Source organism: Hemitrygon akajei, chromosome 13, assembly GCF_048418815.1.
Source record: "Hemitrygon akajei chromosome 13, sHemAka1.3, whole genome shotgun sequence".
Taxonomy (NCBI): domain Eukaryota; kingdom Metazoa; phylum Chordata; class Chondrichthyes; order Myliobatiformes; family Dasyatidae; genus Hemitrygon; species Hemitrygon akajei.
The window spans coordinates 67,148,487-67,166,209 of record NC_133136.1 but is presented as its reverse complement, the minus strand read 5'-3'; the positions used below and the strand labels follow the sequence as shown (position 1 = coordinate 67,166,209).

The following is a 17,723-nucleotide window of genomic DNA, read 5'->3' as shown; positions in this document are numbered from 1 at the left end:
AAATAAATAGAAAATTGAAATGGGCAGCAACATTTTCCAAGCTACAGATTCTAATCACATCTGGGAGAACAAAGCAGCAATCATTCCTTTATTTGTTTGTTGCTATGGAAGCAATTTGCAGATAAATGTGTGCACAATTCTAAAGCGCTTGTAAAAAATGTAAGGCCCTTTACTAATAACTAAAAACAAACTGCTGGAGGAACTCAGCAGGTCAGGCAACATTTGTGGAGGGAACTAGAGAATCAATATTTGAGGTTGAGACTTGGCTCCTGTCTACATTTCAGTCGAGAGGACGGATGTCCACCTGAAACAGTAACTGTCCATCCTCCTCCACAGATTTTGTCTAATTCAGTGAATTCATGGACCCATTTGCATTTTGCTCCAGATTCTAGCATTTCCAGTGTCTTGTGTCTCCACATTATTGGTTTCACACCCCTTGGTCAGAACACTATTTTTAATCTCTACTAATTCCTTCATGTCTATGAGGAAAGCCACAAAACAGGAGGTTGAGTAACAAGTGGTACTTTAAAGATCCCATCAATGCTGACGATAACAGGTAGGCATGTGACGTCACCCATCACCGCCCAACTGATCCCACAGACCGAAAATGATTATCTTGGCCTTCACAGGCAGATGCTAGTGCTCGACTACAACTTTGCCTACCTATAATGGTCACCCTTAACCTCCTGAAAAACATGGAGGGCTGGAGATAGGAGCAGGGTTTCTGGAAGGTTCTTGTGGGCAAAGCCCACCTGGGTAGGAAGCACCTCCTTATCCTTCGCCTTATGCTACAATGGAAACCATGTTTTTGTCTCCTCTCTTACCTCGTGCTGAAGGCTCAGTAAGAAATCCACAAGGAAAGGCCATCCTTAACCTTCAGATGTGAATCCATTGCTGTTATTTATTGCATCTGATGCTCTTGGTGTGGCCTCCCCTACATAGGCTAGGCAACTTCTCTCTGTCCGCTGTATTATCCAGTTTCTGCTGGAGCCCAGCCAGCTTTATTCTATTTTCCATTCCCATGTGGCCCCCTCTACTGCTGAATTGAGGTCAGATGCAGAATAAAAGTCACATCCCTTCATGGTATCTCCAACCTGACAGCATGAACATAGATTTCTCTAACTTCAAGTAACCATTCCCATTTGTCCTCTTTTCTCCTGACCCCACTGTCCATATCCCCCTATATCTTTTCTTTTCCCCATCCTCTTGATCTGACAGCACCCACACATTCTCCCACGGGTCCCTCTCTCTCCAGCTTCCCTTTATCCACTTTCCACTGGCCTCTCCTATCAGATTCCATCTTCTTCAGCCCTTTACTACTACTTATCACTTCCTAGCTCTTCCATCAGTCCCACTCGCACCTTCTCACCACCTGAACCTGCTATTCACCTGCCAGCTCTTAATTCACCCTTCCCCCCACCTTTTCAAACTAGTTACTTCACCTCATTCCAGTCTTGAAGAAGGGCCTCAACCTGAGATGTTAACTGTCCATTTCCATTCAGTGATGTAGCCTGACCCATCAAGTTCCCCCGACTCCTCCTTTGTGCTCTAGATGTCTAACATCTTCATACTCGCTTCCAATATTAACTTCTGTATTCACTGAAACTCACTCCGAGCCACAGCTGCAGCCTTCAATCCTATTCAATGGAATGAGCTCCCCTTTAATTAAATCCACAAGTGAACAAAGATCTCTTTAACTAGGCAACACGAGTGAATCTGCAGATGCTGGAAATAAATAAAAACACAAAATGCTGGCAGAACTCAGCAGGCCAGACAGCATCTATGGGAGGAGGTAGTGACTATGTTTCAGGCCGAAACCCTTCATCAGGAGGAGCTGCACCTCCTGATGAAGGGTTTCGGCCCGGAATGTCGTCACTACCTCCTCCCATAGATGCTGTCTGGCCTGCTGAGTTCTACCAGCATTTTGTGTCACTTTAACTAGCACTGTTTCAACTTCTCTGAGGTGGCACATGGAAAAATGTCAACTGTGTACTCTATACAATGCGCTTCCTATGCAGCCACATTACAAGTATACAAATTCCTTTATCAAAATCACATTGACAGGCAACAGGTTACAACTGCATTTTCTGATCGAATTTATGCTGAATTTTATTTCCATACAGGATAAAGAGAGAACTACAGAACACAAATCGGTTTCTAGACCCACATCAGCAAACACCTCAGGGTACCAGATAGGCTGAGTGAGCTTGGGCTTTTCTCTTTGGAGCACAGGATGAGAGGCGACTCGATAGGGGTATACAAGATGATAAGAGGCAGAGATAAAGTGGAGAGTTAGAGACTTTTTTTCAGGGTACTAATGGCTAATATGAGGGATGTGGGGGCAAAATGTATAGGTGGTTGGAGGGTATGTCAGAGATATTTTTTTTACAGAGAGTGGTGGATGTGTGGAATGCTCTGCCATAGGTGATAGTAGAGTTAAGTACATTAGGGACATTTACGAAACTCTTGGATAGGGACATACATGATAGAAAAATGGAGGGCAATGTAGGAGGAAAAGGTTAGATTGATCTTAGAGTAGGTTAAAAGATCAGCACAACATAGGACCTGCACAGTGCAGTAATATTCTATGTCAGAATCAGGTTAAATATCACCAGCATATGTCGTGAAATTTGTTGTTTTTGTGCCAACAGTACATTGCAATATACAATAACAAAAACTGTGACTCACTGTTCTTTTCTGCGAGTGAGGGGGTTGGGGGTTGTTTTTTTCTGCAGGGCAGCGGTGGGGGATTTTGGGGTTTGCAGGTTTTGTTTTTTTTTCTCATGCCAGTGTGGGGGAGGGGGAATTTGATGTCTTTTCTTTCAACAACTGCATGGCCTTTCTGTATTCCATGACTGTCTGGAGAAGACGAATATTAGAGTTGTATTGTACGTGCATACTTGGACAATAAAATTAACCTTTGAACCTTTGAGAAGAGGGCATGCTCTGGCTGATGGGGGTCCTTCATATTAGATGCCACCTTTTTGAGGCATTGCTCCTTGAAGATGTCCTGAATGCTTTGCAAGTCAGTGCCCATGATGAAGCTGACTGAGTTAACAACTTCCTGCAGCTTCTTTCAATCCTATGCCACCCTCACCTCCCTTACCCCACGGTGATGCAGCCAGTTAGAATTCTCTCCACGGTGTCTTTGGTGACATACCAAATTTCCTCAAATTCTGAATGAGCTACAGCCACTGTGTTTGTAACTGCATCAATATGTTGGGTCCAGGATAGACCCTCAGAGAGGTTGACATCCAGGATCTATACTGTATGCAGGTTCTATATTGTGCTGTAATGGTCTATAGAGTTGACGCGTGGCCTAGTGGGCAAGGCATCAGACTAGTAACCTGAAGGTCACTGGTTCGAGCCTCAGCTGAGGCAGCATGTTTGTGTCCTTGAGCAAGGCACTTAACAACACATTGCTCTGCGACGTCACCAGTGCCAAGCTGCATGGGTCCTAGTGCCCTTCCCTTGGACAACATCGGTGGCGTGGTGAGGGGAAGGCCTGCAGCTTGGGCAACTGCCAGTCTCCCATACAACCCTGCCCAGACCTGCGCCCTGGAAACTCCAGGCGCAAATCCATGGTCTCTCGAGACCAACGGATGCCACCACGAATGGTCTATGCTGTGATTTTTATGCATTCTATAGCATCACCTTTTATGCATTCCTATCAGATGTAGCAAGTTTGCTGAAACTACTGATTCTATGTGCGGCCATCCTTACACAATTTAGCAATACCGGCTATTTACTATAAGCATACGCCCTCAGCCAAAGGGGAGTGGACATAAGCAGTAAGCTCTACCACCACTGCCTCTGAAAAGCTGTGATAATATGGAGATTCGACTGTACTGTGTTCACCTATTCCTTCATTTCTTCAGTCTGGATACCAATCCACACACAATGATGTTGAATGGAAACTGTGGAAAGCAATTCACACTAGATAACAAACGCTGATGTTGATACCACAAATTTGATTTGATTAAAGGTAAATTATAGAAATTACAGCACAGATGGAGGTGGAGGCAAAAGCAGATCTGCAAAACATACGGGTAAAAAAGTGCCCCGTGCAATCAGTAGAAATTGGTTAAATCCATCATATTAGCAATACAGCCATGTTGGTAATAAATCTGAGTTACGCTCTCCCTTGGAAGGAAATCTTTTAGGCTGCTGAGATCCTCAAAATCTGGTTGCAGGTAAGCTCCAAGTATATAATCAATCAACACTTTAAGAATGGTTAAATGATAACTCACCTTCCTTCAATCTTTTCTCAATGATTGCTTTGGTAGTGTTGACGGCCTTGTACAGGAAACCACATAGAAAGGTGGACTGTGAATTATTAGAATGGGTGCCAGCTTCAGACAATGAATCAATCTTTGGAAGAACTAGCAACAGAAATCAAACAATCAGAATTGGTTCAGATAAAGTATATGGTTTCATAAAGCCATTCTATTAGTCAATTAACAACTTGACTCAAAATTTTCACCCACTTTCAGGGTCGAACAGGCTGCTTGAAAAGCTTTATTCCCCATGTTTTAGTACTTTTACAAAGGTTTATCAAAGCTCCCTGATTCTACATGAAATACTGGTTGGCACACAGCCACTCCTCAAAGAACAGAATTCTCATGGCTGGCTTTGAGTATCCCACCTATGGAATATCAATCCAGCCTAGCCTTAAGTCTTAACCAGCCTAGGTATGGTTTCTCAATGTGAATATGGTCTGCCATGAAACATATAGCATTGAATGACAAACAAGACAATTCAACTTTTTCCCTCCAATATTTCATAGGTACTTTGTTACAGTATAAAAGCTCTAAAGAAGATAAATTTAAAGCTTCCTGGCATAGGTTCTGCTTATAAAGGGCTTTGATATCCAGCTGTCAAACACTTGGAAGATCAGCCTCCGCTTTGCACAAGGAATTGGTGCTTTTTCATCCCCCTCATCACAAAATAAAGGCACTGCATTCCTATTAATAAAAATAATTAGTTATACAGATACCTTCAGAGATTTACATTCCTCGAAGGTCTCCTATTTTTTTTCCTTCACAGGACTAGGTTAGTGATGAAAAGCTCAGTGTTTCACAGGAAGAACCAAGCCTCATGAGCACGGTAGTTTTTGTCAAATAATAACATTTGAAAAATTAGAGGTCTAATCTATTCTTAAACAATAATATTGCTCGCCCAACAAGTTCACAAAATCAAAATTATATCATAATGCATAGAGAATACAACCTTCTAACATAACTGTTTTACCTGAGAGCTTATTGTGAAATAAAAATTCCATTTGCAATCGCTGCCCAGCCTTCTGTGCCAACAGGTAAGGTGTACAATGAGCAGCTTCGCCTGTTGCACACATGACATCTGCCCCACTGAAAACGAGAGACAGAGTCTCTGAGATGTCTTGCTTCACGACAGCTTGACATAAGGCCTGTATATGCACAAAGAGGTAGAGCACATTACTAAGAATACAGCAAGCAATGGCACAATTATAGGATAAAGTAAAATATCAAATCTACAGGCAGAAAACCAATGCATGATAAAACAGAGCTCAAGTATAAACTAAGCATACGATATCGATACTGGTGATTTTACCCACAAAAGTATCTGATTGTTGGAGAGTTTCTGATTATCCAAAAATCCTTTTTTCTGTTCAACATCTTGCACTTATTCTGATGTACTATAAGACCAAGACTGGATCTTTTAACTCAGCAGATAGGAAATGTTAGAATCAACTTCTAAATTCCTCAGTGTTATCATTTCAGCGGACCTGTCCTGGGCCCAGCACGCAATTGTAATTAAGAAAAAATGTGCAGCAGCTAAGTATATAATAAGTAGTAGATATGACCTGATCCATCACAGGTAAAGCCCTCCCCACCACTGAACATGGAGTGTTGTCACAGGAAAGCAGCATCCATCGTCAGGGACCCCCATCACCCACAACATGCTCCCTTCTCACTGCTGCCATCAGAAAGAAGGTACAGAAGCCTCAGGACTCACACCAACCTGTTCAGGAACAGTTATTACCCCTCAACCATCAGGCTCTTGAACCAAAGGTGATAAATTCACTCATTTTCACTTGCCCCATCACTGAACTGTTCCCACAACCTACGGACTTATTTTCTGTGAACTAGTGACTCTTTACCTCATGTTCTCAACATTTATTGTTTATTTATTTATTATTATTATTTCCTTCTTACTGTATTTGCACAGTTTGTTATCTTTTGCACACTGGTTGTCAGCCCTGTTGGGTGCGATCTTTCATTGATCCTATTCTGGTTATTGGATTTATTGTGAAAATGAATCTCAGGGTTGCATATGGTGGCATTTATGTACTTTGATAATAAATTTACTTTGAACTTTGAAGAAAAAGGTAATAGCAGCCTGGAAAACACAACAGAATTGGATTCAACATCAACTCATCAAAAGGGAAAATCGTGTTTGACAAATTTATTTTAATTTCAAGTTGTAAACAATAAAGTAGACGAGTGTGAATCAACTGCATTGTATGTGGACTTCCACAAAAGCCTCGTGAATATGTCGCACAAAAGATTATAAAACAAAATTACGGCACATAGCACCGGGAACGATATACTGGCTGGGAATGAAGAGGGGTTAACGAACCAAAAGGAAAGGGTAGGTATAAATGAGTAATTTTCTGCTTGAGATGCTGTGACACGTGAGGTGCTGTAGGGTCAGTATCTTTGCTAAAGAGACTTATAATTTATATTGGTATCTGGATGGGAGTTCCAAGTGCAACACATGCAAGTTTGCTAATAATGCAAAGCTAGGTAGTAGTGTGGGATGTGAGGAGGGTGCAGCAAGCTTCAGACAGGATATAGATATCAGAGTAGTATAGTGTTTAACACAACACTTTACAGTGTCAGCAATAACCAATTGCGGTTCAATTCCATTCAAGTGTCTGTAAGGAGTTGAAATGTTCTCCTGAATACTGTGTGGGTTTCCTCTAGATGCTCCAATTTCCTCCCACATGCCAAAGGTGTACAGTACGGTTAGAGTTAGTGAATTGTAGCATGCTATGTTGGCACCTGAAGTGAGCACACACTTGCGGGCTGATTTGATTTGACGAAATGATGCACTTCACTGTGTGTTTCGAAATATATATACCAAATAAAGCTAATCTATTACGTCTTCAATCTTATCTTTGAGTAAGTGAATGAGTAAGGACATGTTATGGAAACCATGGAAACATGTGAGATCACTTACTCTGATAGACAAAATTTTTTTTTTAAATTGTGTGTGTGAAGGATGGACCTAGGTATCCTCGGTACAAGTATCAGTGAACGTTAACACACAGCTTCAGCAAACACTAACAAAGCAAGTGGTATGTTGGAATACATTGCAAGGAGATTTGAGAATATGGGGATCTTGCTTCGAATAGTTTGTGTCCTAAAGAGATGAAATCAACAATAATGTGTACAATTGAGGGAGGATATATTTGCTGTTGAGGTAATGAAGCAAATGATTCCTGAAACTTCAGACAATAGCTAGGGAAGGGTGGTGTTTTTCTCCAACAGGAGTTAAGTGGAATCTGTTTATGCTCTCAAATTTAAAAGAGGTGTTCAGATTGATATCTATCAATTCTTAAGCAGCTTGAAAGGACGGACGTTTCCACTGGTAAGGGTGCACAGAACCGGGGGGTCACGGTATTAAAATAAAAGTCCAGCCATTCGTGGCAGCGACAAGCAGAAATGTGTTGAACCAGTGAGCAGAGATTCCTTTGCATTCCCTTCCATAGAGAGTTATGGATTATCTGCCATCAAATATATTTGAGAGAGGAACAGGTTTCATTTGAATGTTAAGGGAAATTGAAGGATATGGGGTTAATGCAGGTGAAGGCCACTGCGGTAAAAAACTAGCAGCCACATCTACGCTAAGTGGTGAAACAGGCACAAAGTGTCAAAAAGCCAAACTCCTGCTTCTATTTCTTTTCTTTCCTTTCTCTGCTAGCCGTATAGGCTTTAATTTTCCGAATATACATAATGCTATTGAGAATTATTATTTTGGAACGGTTCTATTCAGTCTAAGTAGAATCATATTTGTCAAACCCTATAATATTAATGCATATTTCATTGAGGTTGCAGCACGTTACTATAAACTGCAGAGAGTATAGATTTAGTCTGCATAATCCCTCCTCAAAGAAGGAACACTTTTCAGCCTTCTACCTGCCAGTTTCAATCTGGTGAATCTTTGTTGCATTCCCTGATCACAAGAACGTCCTTCCTCACATAAAAGGAGAAAGCTGCACATAGTATCTCAAATCTCTAAAGCACTCTACATCTAAATCCTTAATCTTAAACCTCCTTCAATAAGGGAAACGTCTAATTTGCCTTCCCCTTGCTTGTTGAACAAACATGAACTTTCAGCATGTATGCACAAGGGCACCTTGACCTCTTTGAATAAGCCTCTTAAGTTTTAAGAAATACTCCACCCTTATTTTTTTTTTTATAACCAATGTGAACAACATCACACTTTTCCATATAACATCATATCTGCCACGCTGGCCCATTCACTTAGCCTATCTACTTCCCCTCTTTGCATCCTCTTCATGGGTTCCTTAAGGGCTTCCTAGCTGGGGGAGATAGTGGGGATAAGCTACCACAACCTATTAAAAACTCGCAATGGCAGTCAGCTCAGATAGCCTCTGACAACCAAGTTCAGCTCCTGGGTTTTGCGTGTGTCTTAGCAACTAAGCCAGGCGAAATCATTTCTACTAACAGGAGAAGAGGCAAAGGCAGTTTACTGGCGCCTTAAAACAAGTTGCTTCAAACAGATGGAGCTCATCAGGGACTCCGATCTCACTGCCTTGCAGGTGTACCTACTCATGGGGAAGGCTTTGGGTGTAAACCGCAAGGAAAAAACGTGATCTGGAGTCTGTAAGGCAACCCTACGCTGAGTTCAACACTGACTGCCAACTGCCGGTACCAAACTGTATAGGTCTCTGGTGTACCTTTGGATTCATCAGCTGCATGGTGAAGGGCAGCCTGCTGCAAGAGCAGCATCTTGCTCCACATATTGTACTACCCTGGCTTGTATATCATGGAGGCAGCTAGGAAGCAATATTCGTGGCCAAACCTGACCAATGGAGGGCCTCATCCTCTTCACAGCCCGCATTGCCAAATAGGTTTAAATCAAAAGCAAACCTTGATCCCCTCATCCCAATCACTAGCTCTTGCAATCACTGCCAAAGTCCCATCACTAGTTCTTGACATCTCTACCCAGAATCTCCCATCTAGAAACAGACCCTTTTATTCCCATCTTCAAATATCAATCCATCCCACATGCTGTAAATTTAGTTTAAAAACTGTTGTTTTTGCTGGAAGTTATTTTGGAGATCTTTCATCCACTAATGCGCCCTCAAAACAAGCTAATTTATCAACCACCATTTTCATTTTGACTCTACCCAACCTTATAGTTATTTTCTATGTACCCTGTCATTTTCCTCACTTCCCAACCAACATTATTCATCCCTCCTCTCCAGATACCAAACACCCTCTCCTCACTCGCAGTATTATGGTTTTGCATAAGATTTCTGGCATCTGCAATATTGGTCATAGAGCACTACACCACTGAAACAGGCACTTTGGCCCATTTACTCCTTGCCAAGCAATGTATTAAGCTGCCTAGTCGTGCACCTGGACAATAGCCCTCCATACTCTTCCCATCCATACAACCAATTTCTCTTAAAAATTGAAATTGAACATGCATTCACCATTTGTGCTGGCAACTTGCTCCACACTATCACCACCCTCTGAGTGACGAAGTTCCCTCTCAGGTTCCCCTTAAACATTTTAACTTTCATCCTAAACCTCTGACCTCTATTTTTGGTCTCAACCAACCTCAGTGGAAAAAGCCTGCTTGTACTTATCCTGTTCATACCTCTCATAATTTTGTATTCAGTGCCTCTATCAAGCACCCCCTCATTTTTCTACACTCTAGGTAATAAAGTCCTAACCTATTTAACCTTTCCCCATAACTCAAGTCCTGGCAACATCCTTGTATATTTTCTCTGCATATTTTCAATCTTACTGATATCCTTCCTGTAGGTAGGTGACCAAAAGTACACACAATATTCCATTTAGGCCTCACCAATGCCTTACACCATAAGACCACAAGAAATTGGGGCAGAATTAGGCCATTTGGCCCACTGAGTCTGCTCCACCATGTCATCACGGCTGATTCATTTTCCCTCTCTGCCCCAATCTCCTGCCTGTTCCCCATATCCATTCACACCCCGACTAATCAAGAATCTATCAACCTCTGCCTTAAATATCCCCATTGACTTGGTCTTCACAGCCGCCTCTGGCAATGAATTCCACAGATTCACCACTCCTGGTTAAAATTGGCTTCAACAACTTCAACATAACGTTCCATCTCCAGTACTCAACTGATTTATGAAGACCAATGTGTCAAAATCTTTCTTTACAACACAATCTACCTGTGATGGCACTTTGAAGGAATAGATCTCTGTTTTACTGCACTCTTCAGTACCTTACTGATTTTTAACCATCTCACAAAATGCTGAATACCAAAATCTTCAACATTACTATTATGGCAACATGAAATAAAAATCTTGCTATTCCTTTTTTCCTTAAATGTTCTTGGATTGAAATGTAATTAAACATTAGTCAGGTTTGTTCCCCAGAACTACTTTAATACGTTGAGTACCAATCATTAAAGAATGATGGATATTGAGATCAAGCAAACTGACTTACAGTGGTGTAAACAGCACTGAATAAAATTAACAACAACCAATGTGTATGACATCAGTGACTTGGTTCAGAATGTAAATCTCTAACTATAGTAAATGTCATGACAACTTGGGCTATGGAGTTTATACTCAGTAAGTAAATGGGTGAACAGATGTTTTATACAACATCTGCCATGATGCAGACATTTGCCATCATTTTTAACTTTCTCAATCCTTAGAACAGGGCTTTCCAACCTTGTTCATGCCATGGAGCCTTACCATTAACTAAGGGGTCCATGGACCCTAGGTTGGGAACCCCTATGTTAGAAGAATACTTACTATCCAAACACAAACACGTTAAAAACCTGCAGTTGCTGGAAATCCAAAGCAACACACATACACACAAAATGCTGGAGGAGCTCAGCAGGTCAGACAGCATCTATAGAAAAGAATAAACAGGCGATGTTTCAGGCCGAGACTCTCCTTCCATCCATCTATCCAAATTTCTCTTAAATGTTGAAATTGAACACACATTCACCACTTACACTGGCAGCTTGTTTCTTTTGAAGGGTCTCAGCCTGAAACATTGACGATTTACTCTTTTCCATAGATGCTGCCTGGCCTGCTGAGTTCCTCCAACATTTTGTGTGCGTGTTACTTATATACATAAAATATTAGTTTGAGGGCCAGTGGAAAGAGATGGGATGGACTATTTAAAAAAAGTACTTTTAAGGAATCTTTCTGCTTTGGGAAGGATAAATAATATCAATGAAACTTTTAGAAATGACATTATTCTCGAAGAGAATGACTTTCAAAATATTTTCTCATTACATTTACTGTGAAGAGGCTTAGCGAAAATGAATTTTGTATAGAGAAAAGCAATCTGACAATTCACTCATAGCTAGTAATGGCAGGCAATATACTGGGAGAGAGGGAGCAGTATATTTGAGAACTCTTTGGTGGAAGAGCCAGTGATACTATCAAGTCAATATAGCAAATTCATACAATGACAGAAACACTTAAACGGTCATGCAGTATCTGTGCAGAGACAAAAACAGTGTTAACCCTTCAGGTCAATGACTTTTCATAGTTCAAGTTTAAGTTATTGCTATTCAACTGTAAACATGCATACTGCCAATGAAACAATGTTCCTCCAGACCAGAACAGAAACATTAACTCTGTTTCCCCTGCACAGAAATCAAGTATCTGCAGCTTGTTTTTATTTGCTTTTTGAGAAAGAATGGATGATTCAAATATTAAATTGTGAAGCTGTTTAACAAATAAATTAAAACTTAATTCAGGAAGAACACTGATCATCAAATAATGCAGAACTTGTTTAGCAAGAAAGTGCATTACCTTGTTAAGTTCTTCCTGTGTTAGAAACGATGAAAGTTTTTTTCGAAACTTTCCCTCTTTATATTTTTGCGTGATGAATTCGAGACGTTGGTTTGGTGGAGCATCCATATCCAGCTCTTCACTTGGTTTAAGATTTGCTGCCCAAAAGCTGTTGGCTGTTTTATTTCCCGCCACAATAAAAAGCTGCAATTCAAACAAGGGGAACAGCATTTAAATATCTGAATTATTTGGAAAATGTTCATTCCTTTTTAACTTCAGTATTCAAATTATCAATTATACTTCCGGTTTGAAATTGGTTGAACTCAGCTTTCACATTTGACCTGCTCTGTGTGTAAACTGGCATAGTTTCTGTAACTCCAAATTTCAGAAAGAGATGAAAAATGGTTAATATTAAGCTGACTTTCAGTTACAAATATGGACCAATTTGGATTTGATTTTAATGCAGAATGTTTAAGCAGTTTCCAATTCATTATCCAATTTGAATTTGAATATGAATTTACAATTCATTTTTCCCCATAGGAAAGTTGAAAATTCCATCCAAAGTTTCACAATTTCAGCAAACTTTTTCAAAATGGAAAATGGGTAACATGACTGAATTTCAGAAGCAGAGTTCAAAGAACTGCACGAATTTATATGCCCCTCCAATTCAGGCCTCTTGAATATCTCCAAACATAACCGCTCCTCTTTCTGCTAATACCTCCTCAGTCACCAAGGCCTAAACTCAGAGGTTCCTTCCCTATGCATTCCCCATCCTGCCATTCCCTTTCTCTCCAAGCTTTTTTCCAGGCATTCCTTAAACCCTCATTCTGACCAGAGTTAAATTAGCCTGCCTTGTCATCTCCTTATGACACTTCATTTCAAACTTTTTTTTTTAGAAGGTAGCCTGTAAACAGCTTAGTACATTTCAATATTATGAGCAATATTGGCTGTCTGACAACATCAAGCCAGTGGAAACAATGGAGACATGACTCAGTACAAGAACATCAATCCAATTCAACTTACAGCACCAAAAATCCAGTGAGTTTAATCCCATTTACTTTACTATAGCAATTGTATGATATGTATATGTTTAAACTGACAGTGCAACTCTGAAAGCATATGGATTTGTCATTTAATTCAACAGTGGCCAACAGGTAACCATTATATTCAGTTCACTTACATGATGCTTATCCTTGATCTTTTGCCTTTTTGGTATGCAAGTGACTAAGCGCCTAGCAGAATGCTAAACAAAACTAAATTGGTGCCAAAAATGTGTTGTGAGCACCTGCTAGGAATTGGATCACAACTACCAAAACACATTTCACATTGTGTACCGTTAATACTGCAAACTAAAAAGCACTTCAATTTATGAATCATGAAACAATTATGACTGTTGGTGTAGCTCCAATTATTAAGTCATTGGCAAGAACAAAGTTATCACAATGTACATCTTAGATTGACTTATTCACTGTTACTTGGACATTTTCAATTGCTATTCTAACTATATCTGCAGCATCCAAATTCAGTGGTCAATTATTACAATTCATACTTTTCACTCTACTGACTGAACGATCAGTTGGAATATGTAACCATCTCTCTAAGGAGGCTACAGAACCGTGTCAGGAGAATTCAATGCTAGCGAAGAGGGAAGAGTAATATTAAATCCTTAATATATTATGAAGGTTGAATTACCAATCCAAGAAAATCTTTGAAATCTTCATTATTCTTTACCTCTGCATTTCTGTGAACCACAGCAAATCTACTAATGGGTAACAGAATTAAACTCACTTTAACAGCAAGCAAACTAGGTCTGAGATTATAGCAAAAATTCAATGAGTGCATATAGTAAAAAGGAACTGACATTGATTGCTGCTGTGTTCAAGTTAAGCACAACAAAAGATTAATTTAATTGCAAAAAGTATTGATGAAGATGTCTTTGGAGAGGTAGCATAGACCTTCCTACATGTAATATTATTGCACTAGGACACTGGATTCTCTGTAATGAAGCAAAGGTAATGTAAGTCACATTCTGAACACATATGGACACATTCATATGGGTTAAGCTTTGAAGAGATGTTGAAAGTCTGCAAAGTTTTGAAGCGGGCACAAAGGAGATTATTTACCATTCATCCACACAAACTAGTTGCTGCTTTCTCTTTCCCATTATCATCATTGTTTATGTTCATACAATAGCTTTAAGTACAGATCATATATGATGTCACTAAAATCCTCATTTCTTAATAAGAACTTGAAAAATATTGGATAAAAAAAATGGGATCAACCACAAAAAGATGAGCTTATTGCTCCAGGTGTAACTTTTATAAGAAATAGGAGCAGAATGACACTCTTTGACTCATCAAGTCTGCTCTGACATTTGATCGCGACTAATTCATTTCTTATTTTCCATCAATCTATACAGAAGCTTGTTTTTCTTTTACTCCATCTGTTCTGTACAGGGTAGATTTTCTTACCTCAACAAGTTCATTGCTCCAAATACTAATATCCAGCTTCAGACTACGAACCTTGGAAATATTCGATCCCAATGATCGATGCTGACCTGAATAAAAGTTCAATCAAATAACACCAAAACACTTTAGGAACATCTGCTTTGACACGACAAAGAAAAACACTTTTAATGCAATTAAGCCTATTCCCAGTTAGAAGAGCTGATTTCCTCTGCCAGTGTATTTTTGATTCTTTAATCAGTACCTATTACTGAGCATTTAAAAAATGGATCATTTAAAAAATATATGAAAGTGCCCCATTCCTAAAGTTATTGAAGTTTCAAGATGATCCTTTTGCATTATTTTCAGTAGACTGAGAAACTAAACTACCTTTCCACAGACAGGAAAAATAATAGCAAATCAAAAGATAATTAATTTAGAACAAAATTTACCAAAGGCTTTTTGACCATAAAATAAATAAGATTCAACAATAAACAGATAAAGTGGCAACAATTTCCAGTTAGGCCGCACTCATAATATGATGTGCAAATATATGGGCCAGATTACAATTTACATACCCATTAAAATCCTCTTGCAAAAATACAAATGGGAAAACCCTCAACCAGTTGAATCAATATCAGAGCCATTTTTTTCCATTCACTAATAAACATTTATGAAGAATAATACGACTCAGTTTTATTGGTAGAGCTGAAAATTATTTTCCTAAAAGCTAGGCATTTTAATTAAGTGCCCAGTGCTTCATCGGGGGGGGGAGGCTTGATTCAGAAATCACAAAAAAATCAGTAAATCCATAGTTCCTGCCCCACTCAACTGTACATTAGTCAGTTTCAGGAAATTAAGTCTTTAAAATATGAAGCAGCTTAGAAACATGCCCTGTGAAAATGAGAACAATTTTCTGAAGAAGGCATCAGCACACACTCAGAATTTCAACCTGCATTGACAAGCAGCTCTGTTGGTGTGCAGTGAATCCTGATCCAGTGCTGAAGAGCACAGAAAAAATGAACACACGTAGTGAGGTTTAACAAACTTACGTTTAGAACTTCCAGTTCTTCTGCATTGGTTTAGTCTATTGTAACAGAATATACTGATGTATTGACATAAAAGCAAGTGAAAAATTGACCTCAAGGAACTGCATCCCAAAGTGAGTACTGGGGAACTGTTTGGAATCTTTTTTTTTGGCAAAATAGTTAATACAGGACCTCAAATTATGGCAGCCATTATAGGAATCTGCAAATGTTTTCAACTGTACAAGATGGTATGATTTAAGTACTTTGCTTTTTTTTTACAATTACCTGCACATTTTTTGCAGATGACAACTCCAAGGTTGATGGATGCCCATTCGGGATCAGGTGCTCGGCAATCTGCGCAGTTTCTGTTGGACTCATTGAACCAGATCTTCTCTACCACTTCATAATCCGAGAGGCTTTCCGCTATTGATCCTCGCATAGCTTCAATCCACTCTTGTTTTTCTCGCTCGGATTCTGCGGTGAAGCTGAAGCATTGATTTTATTTCCATTTCATTTTTAATTATCCAATTACAAAGCACACAAAGCCACATAGGAACAAATACACAAGAAATTAGGATGTGCAGTACTCATTTTCTAATGAAATTATAGGGTACATTTTTGGACAGATCAACACTATACATCACATATGGATTCCATAAGTCCTTTTAACTTGGACAACACCCTAATTTGAAAAGATATTATTGCTTCTTCAATAACTTTAATTGGAAATCTTCATTTGATAGCACTGTGGTATTACAGGAAAACACAACAAAGTGCAAAAAACACTCAGTGGGTCAGATCAGGAGGAGGAACAGAATTAACATTTCAAGTCCAAGACTCTTCATCGGTATCAATTCAACAAGTGAAAGATCCTTGGGCTTTCCTTTGTGGGTTGGAGGTGTACAGGGATTGTAGGCCTATGATGAACAGGAAACAAGATGGGATCAAGAAATTATAAACTATCAAAATGGTGGAGGACATTCACTGAATCATAAGATATAAGTGAAAAGGTTTGGACCAGGGCTGAATGGATTAAGTCATGACAGAAAGGATAGAGCAAGAACAGAATGAAAAAAACGTCCTTAAAAGTGTTCACTTACAGAGGTGCATAAAATTTCGAGGGGTATACAGAAGGTGAATGTACACAGTCTCTTTCCCAGGAAAGGGGAATCAAAAACAGAGAAACACACACAAATTGCTGGAGGAACTCAGCAGGTCAGGCCCCAGCTATGGAAAAGGATAAACAGTCAACATTTCAGGCCGAGACCCTTCATCAGAACTGAGAGGGAAAGTGGGGTCATGTCTGAACTAAAAGGTGGGGGAGGTAGAAGTGTCCAGCTGGATGGTAATAGGGGAAGCCAGGCGGGTGGTAAAGGTCAAGACCTGGAGAAGAAAGAATCTGATGGGAGAAAAGCAGGGAGCATATGTTGAAGGGGAGTTGAGAAAGATTTAAAGAGGGCCCAAAGGGCAACTTCCTCACAAAGAAGGGGATGTGTATATGGATCAAGCTGCCAGATACAGTGGTTGAACAGATATTATGACAATTAAAAGGCATTTGGACAGGTACATGGATAGGAAAGCCAAACACAGGCAAATGGGACTTTAAAGTGTAACCAAGTGATCCTGCAGATGTCGGAAATCCAGAGAAACAGCCTCACGATTCTAAAGGAACTCAGCAGGTCGGCCAGCATATATGAAAATGAACAAACAGTTAACATCTTGGGTCGAGACCTTTCAACAGGACTCATTCTCTTTGCATTAATGCTACTAGACCTGCTGAGTATTTTCAGCATTTTCCATTTTAAGCTCATGTTTACAGCATCCATTGTTTTTAATCTTTACCTATGATAGTACTCCTTTTACAAACAGTGCCCAGCTCCTGTAAAGTAACCTGCCACCACCCTTTTTAAGGAAAATTAGGAAGGAGTATTAAATGGTGCTTGACCCCAACCCCACATAAGATACATGGAATATAATAAATTATGAAGACTCCATAAACAGTTAGACAATATGGCATGTATTTTGCTTGGCTCTTCATTTCAGAGAAGGTGGAAGGCTTTCAAAAATATTCTAAAATTATTTAAAATACTGTTGCTTGTGCTATCATCATGACACAAGACACAGTGAATAACTTCAGAGAAAAAAAAAACACCAAGAATCTTGGTATGAACTCTCCAAGAGCTTTCTCCAACTCCATTCATCTGCAACATT

General features: G+C 39.6%; 1 protein-coding gene across 5 annotated transcripts in view; it reads right to left on the bottom strand.

The window, feature by feature from the left end:
- arap2 (ArfGAP with RhoGAP domain, ankyrin repeat and PH domain 2) overlaps nucleotides 1–17,723 on the bottom strand; it is a 420,641-nt gene that overhangs the window by 169,089 nt on the left and 233,829 nt on the right. For all 5 annotated transcript variants that reach the window (XM_073064859.1, XM_073064858.1, XM_073064860.1 and 2 more), the window contains 5 exons: nucleotides 15,798–15,997; nucleotides 14,512–14,597; nucleotides 12,062–12,244; nucleotides 5,251–5,425; nucleotides 4,251–4,382 (listed from right to left, as the gene is read on the bottom strand). In XM_073064859.1, the coding sequence (XP_072920960.1) occupies nucleotides 4,251–4,382; nucleotides 5,251–5,425; nucleotides 12,062–12,244; nucleotides 14,512–14,597; nucleotides 15,798–15,997 (776 nt within the window). The remainder of the gene's footprint in view (nucleotides 1–4,250; nucleotides 4,383–5,250; nucleotides 5,426–12,061; nucleotides 12,245–14,511; nucleotides 14,598–15,797; nucleotides 15,998–17,723) is intronic.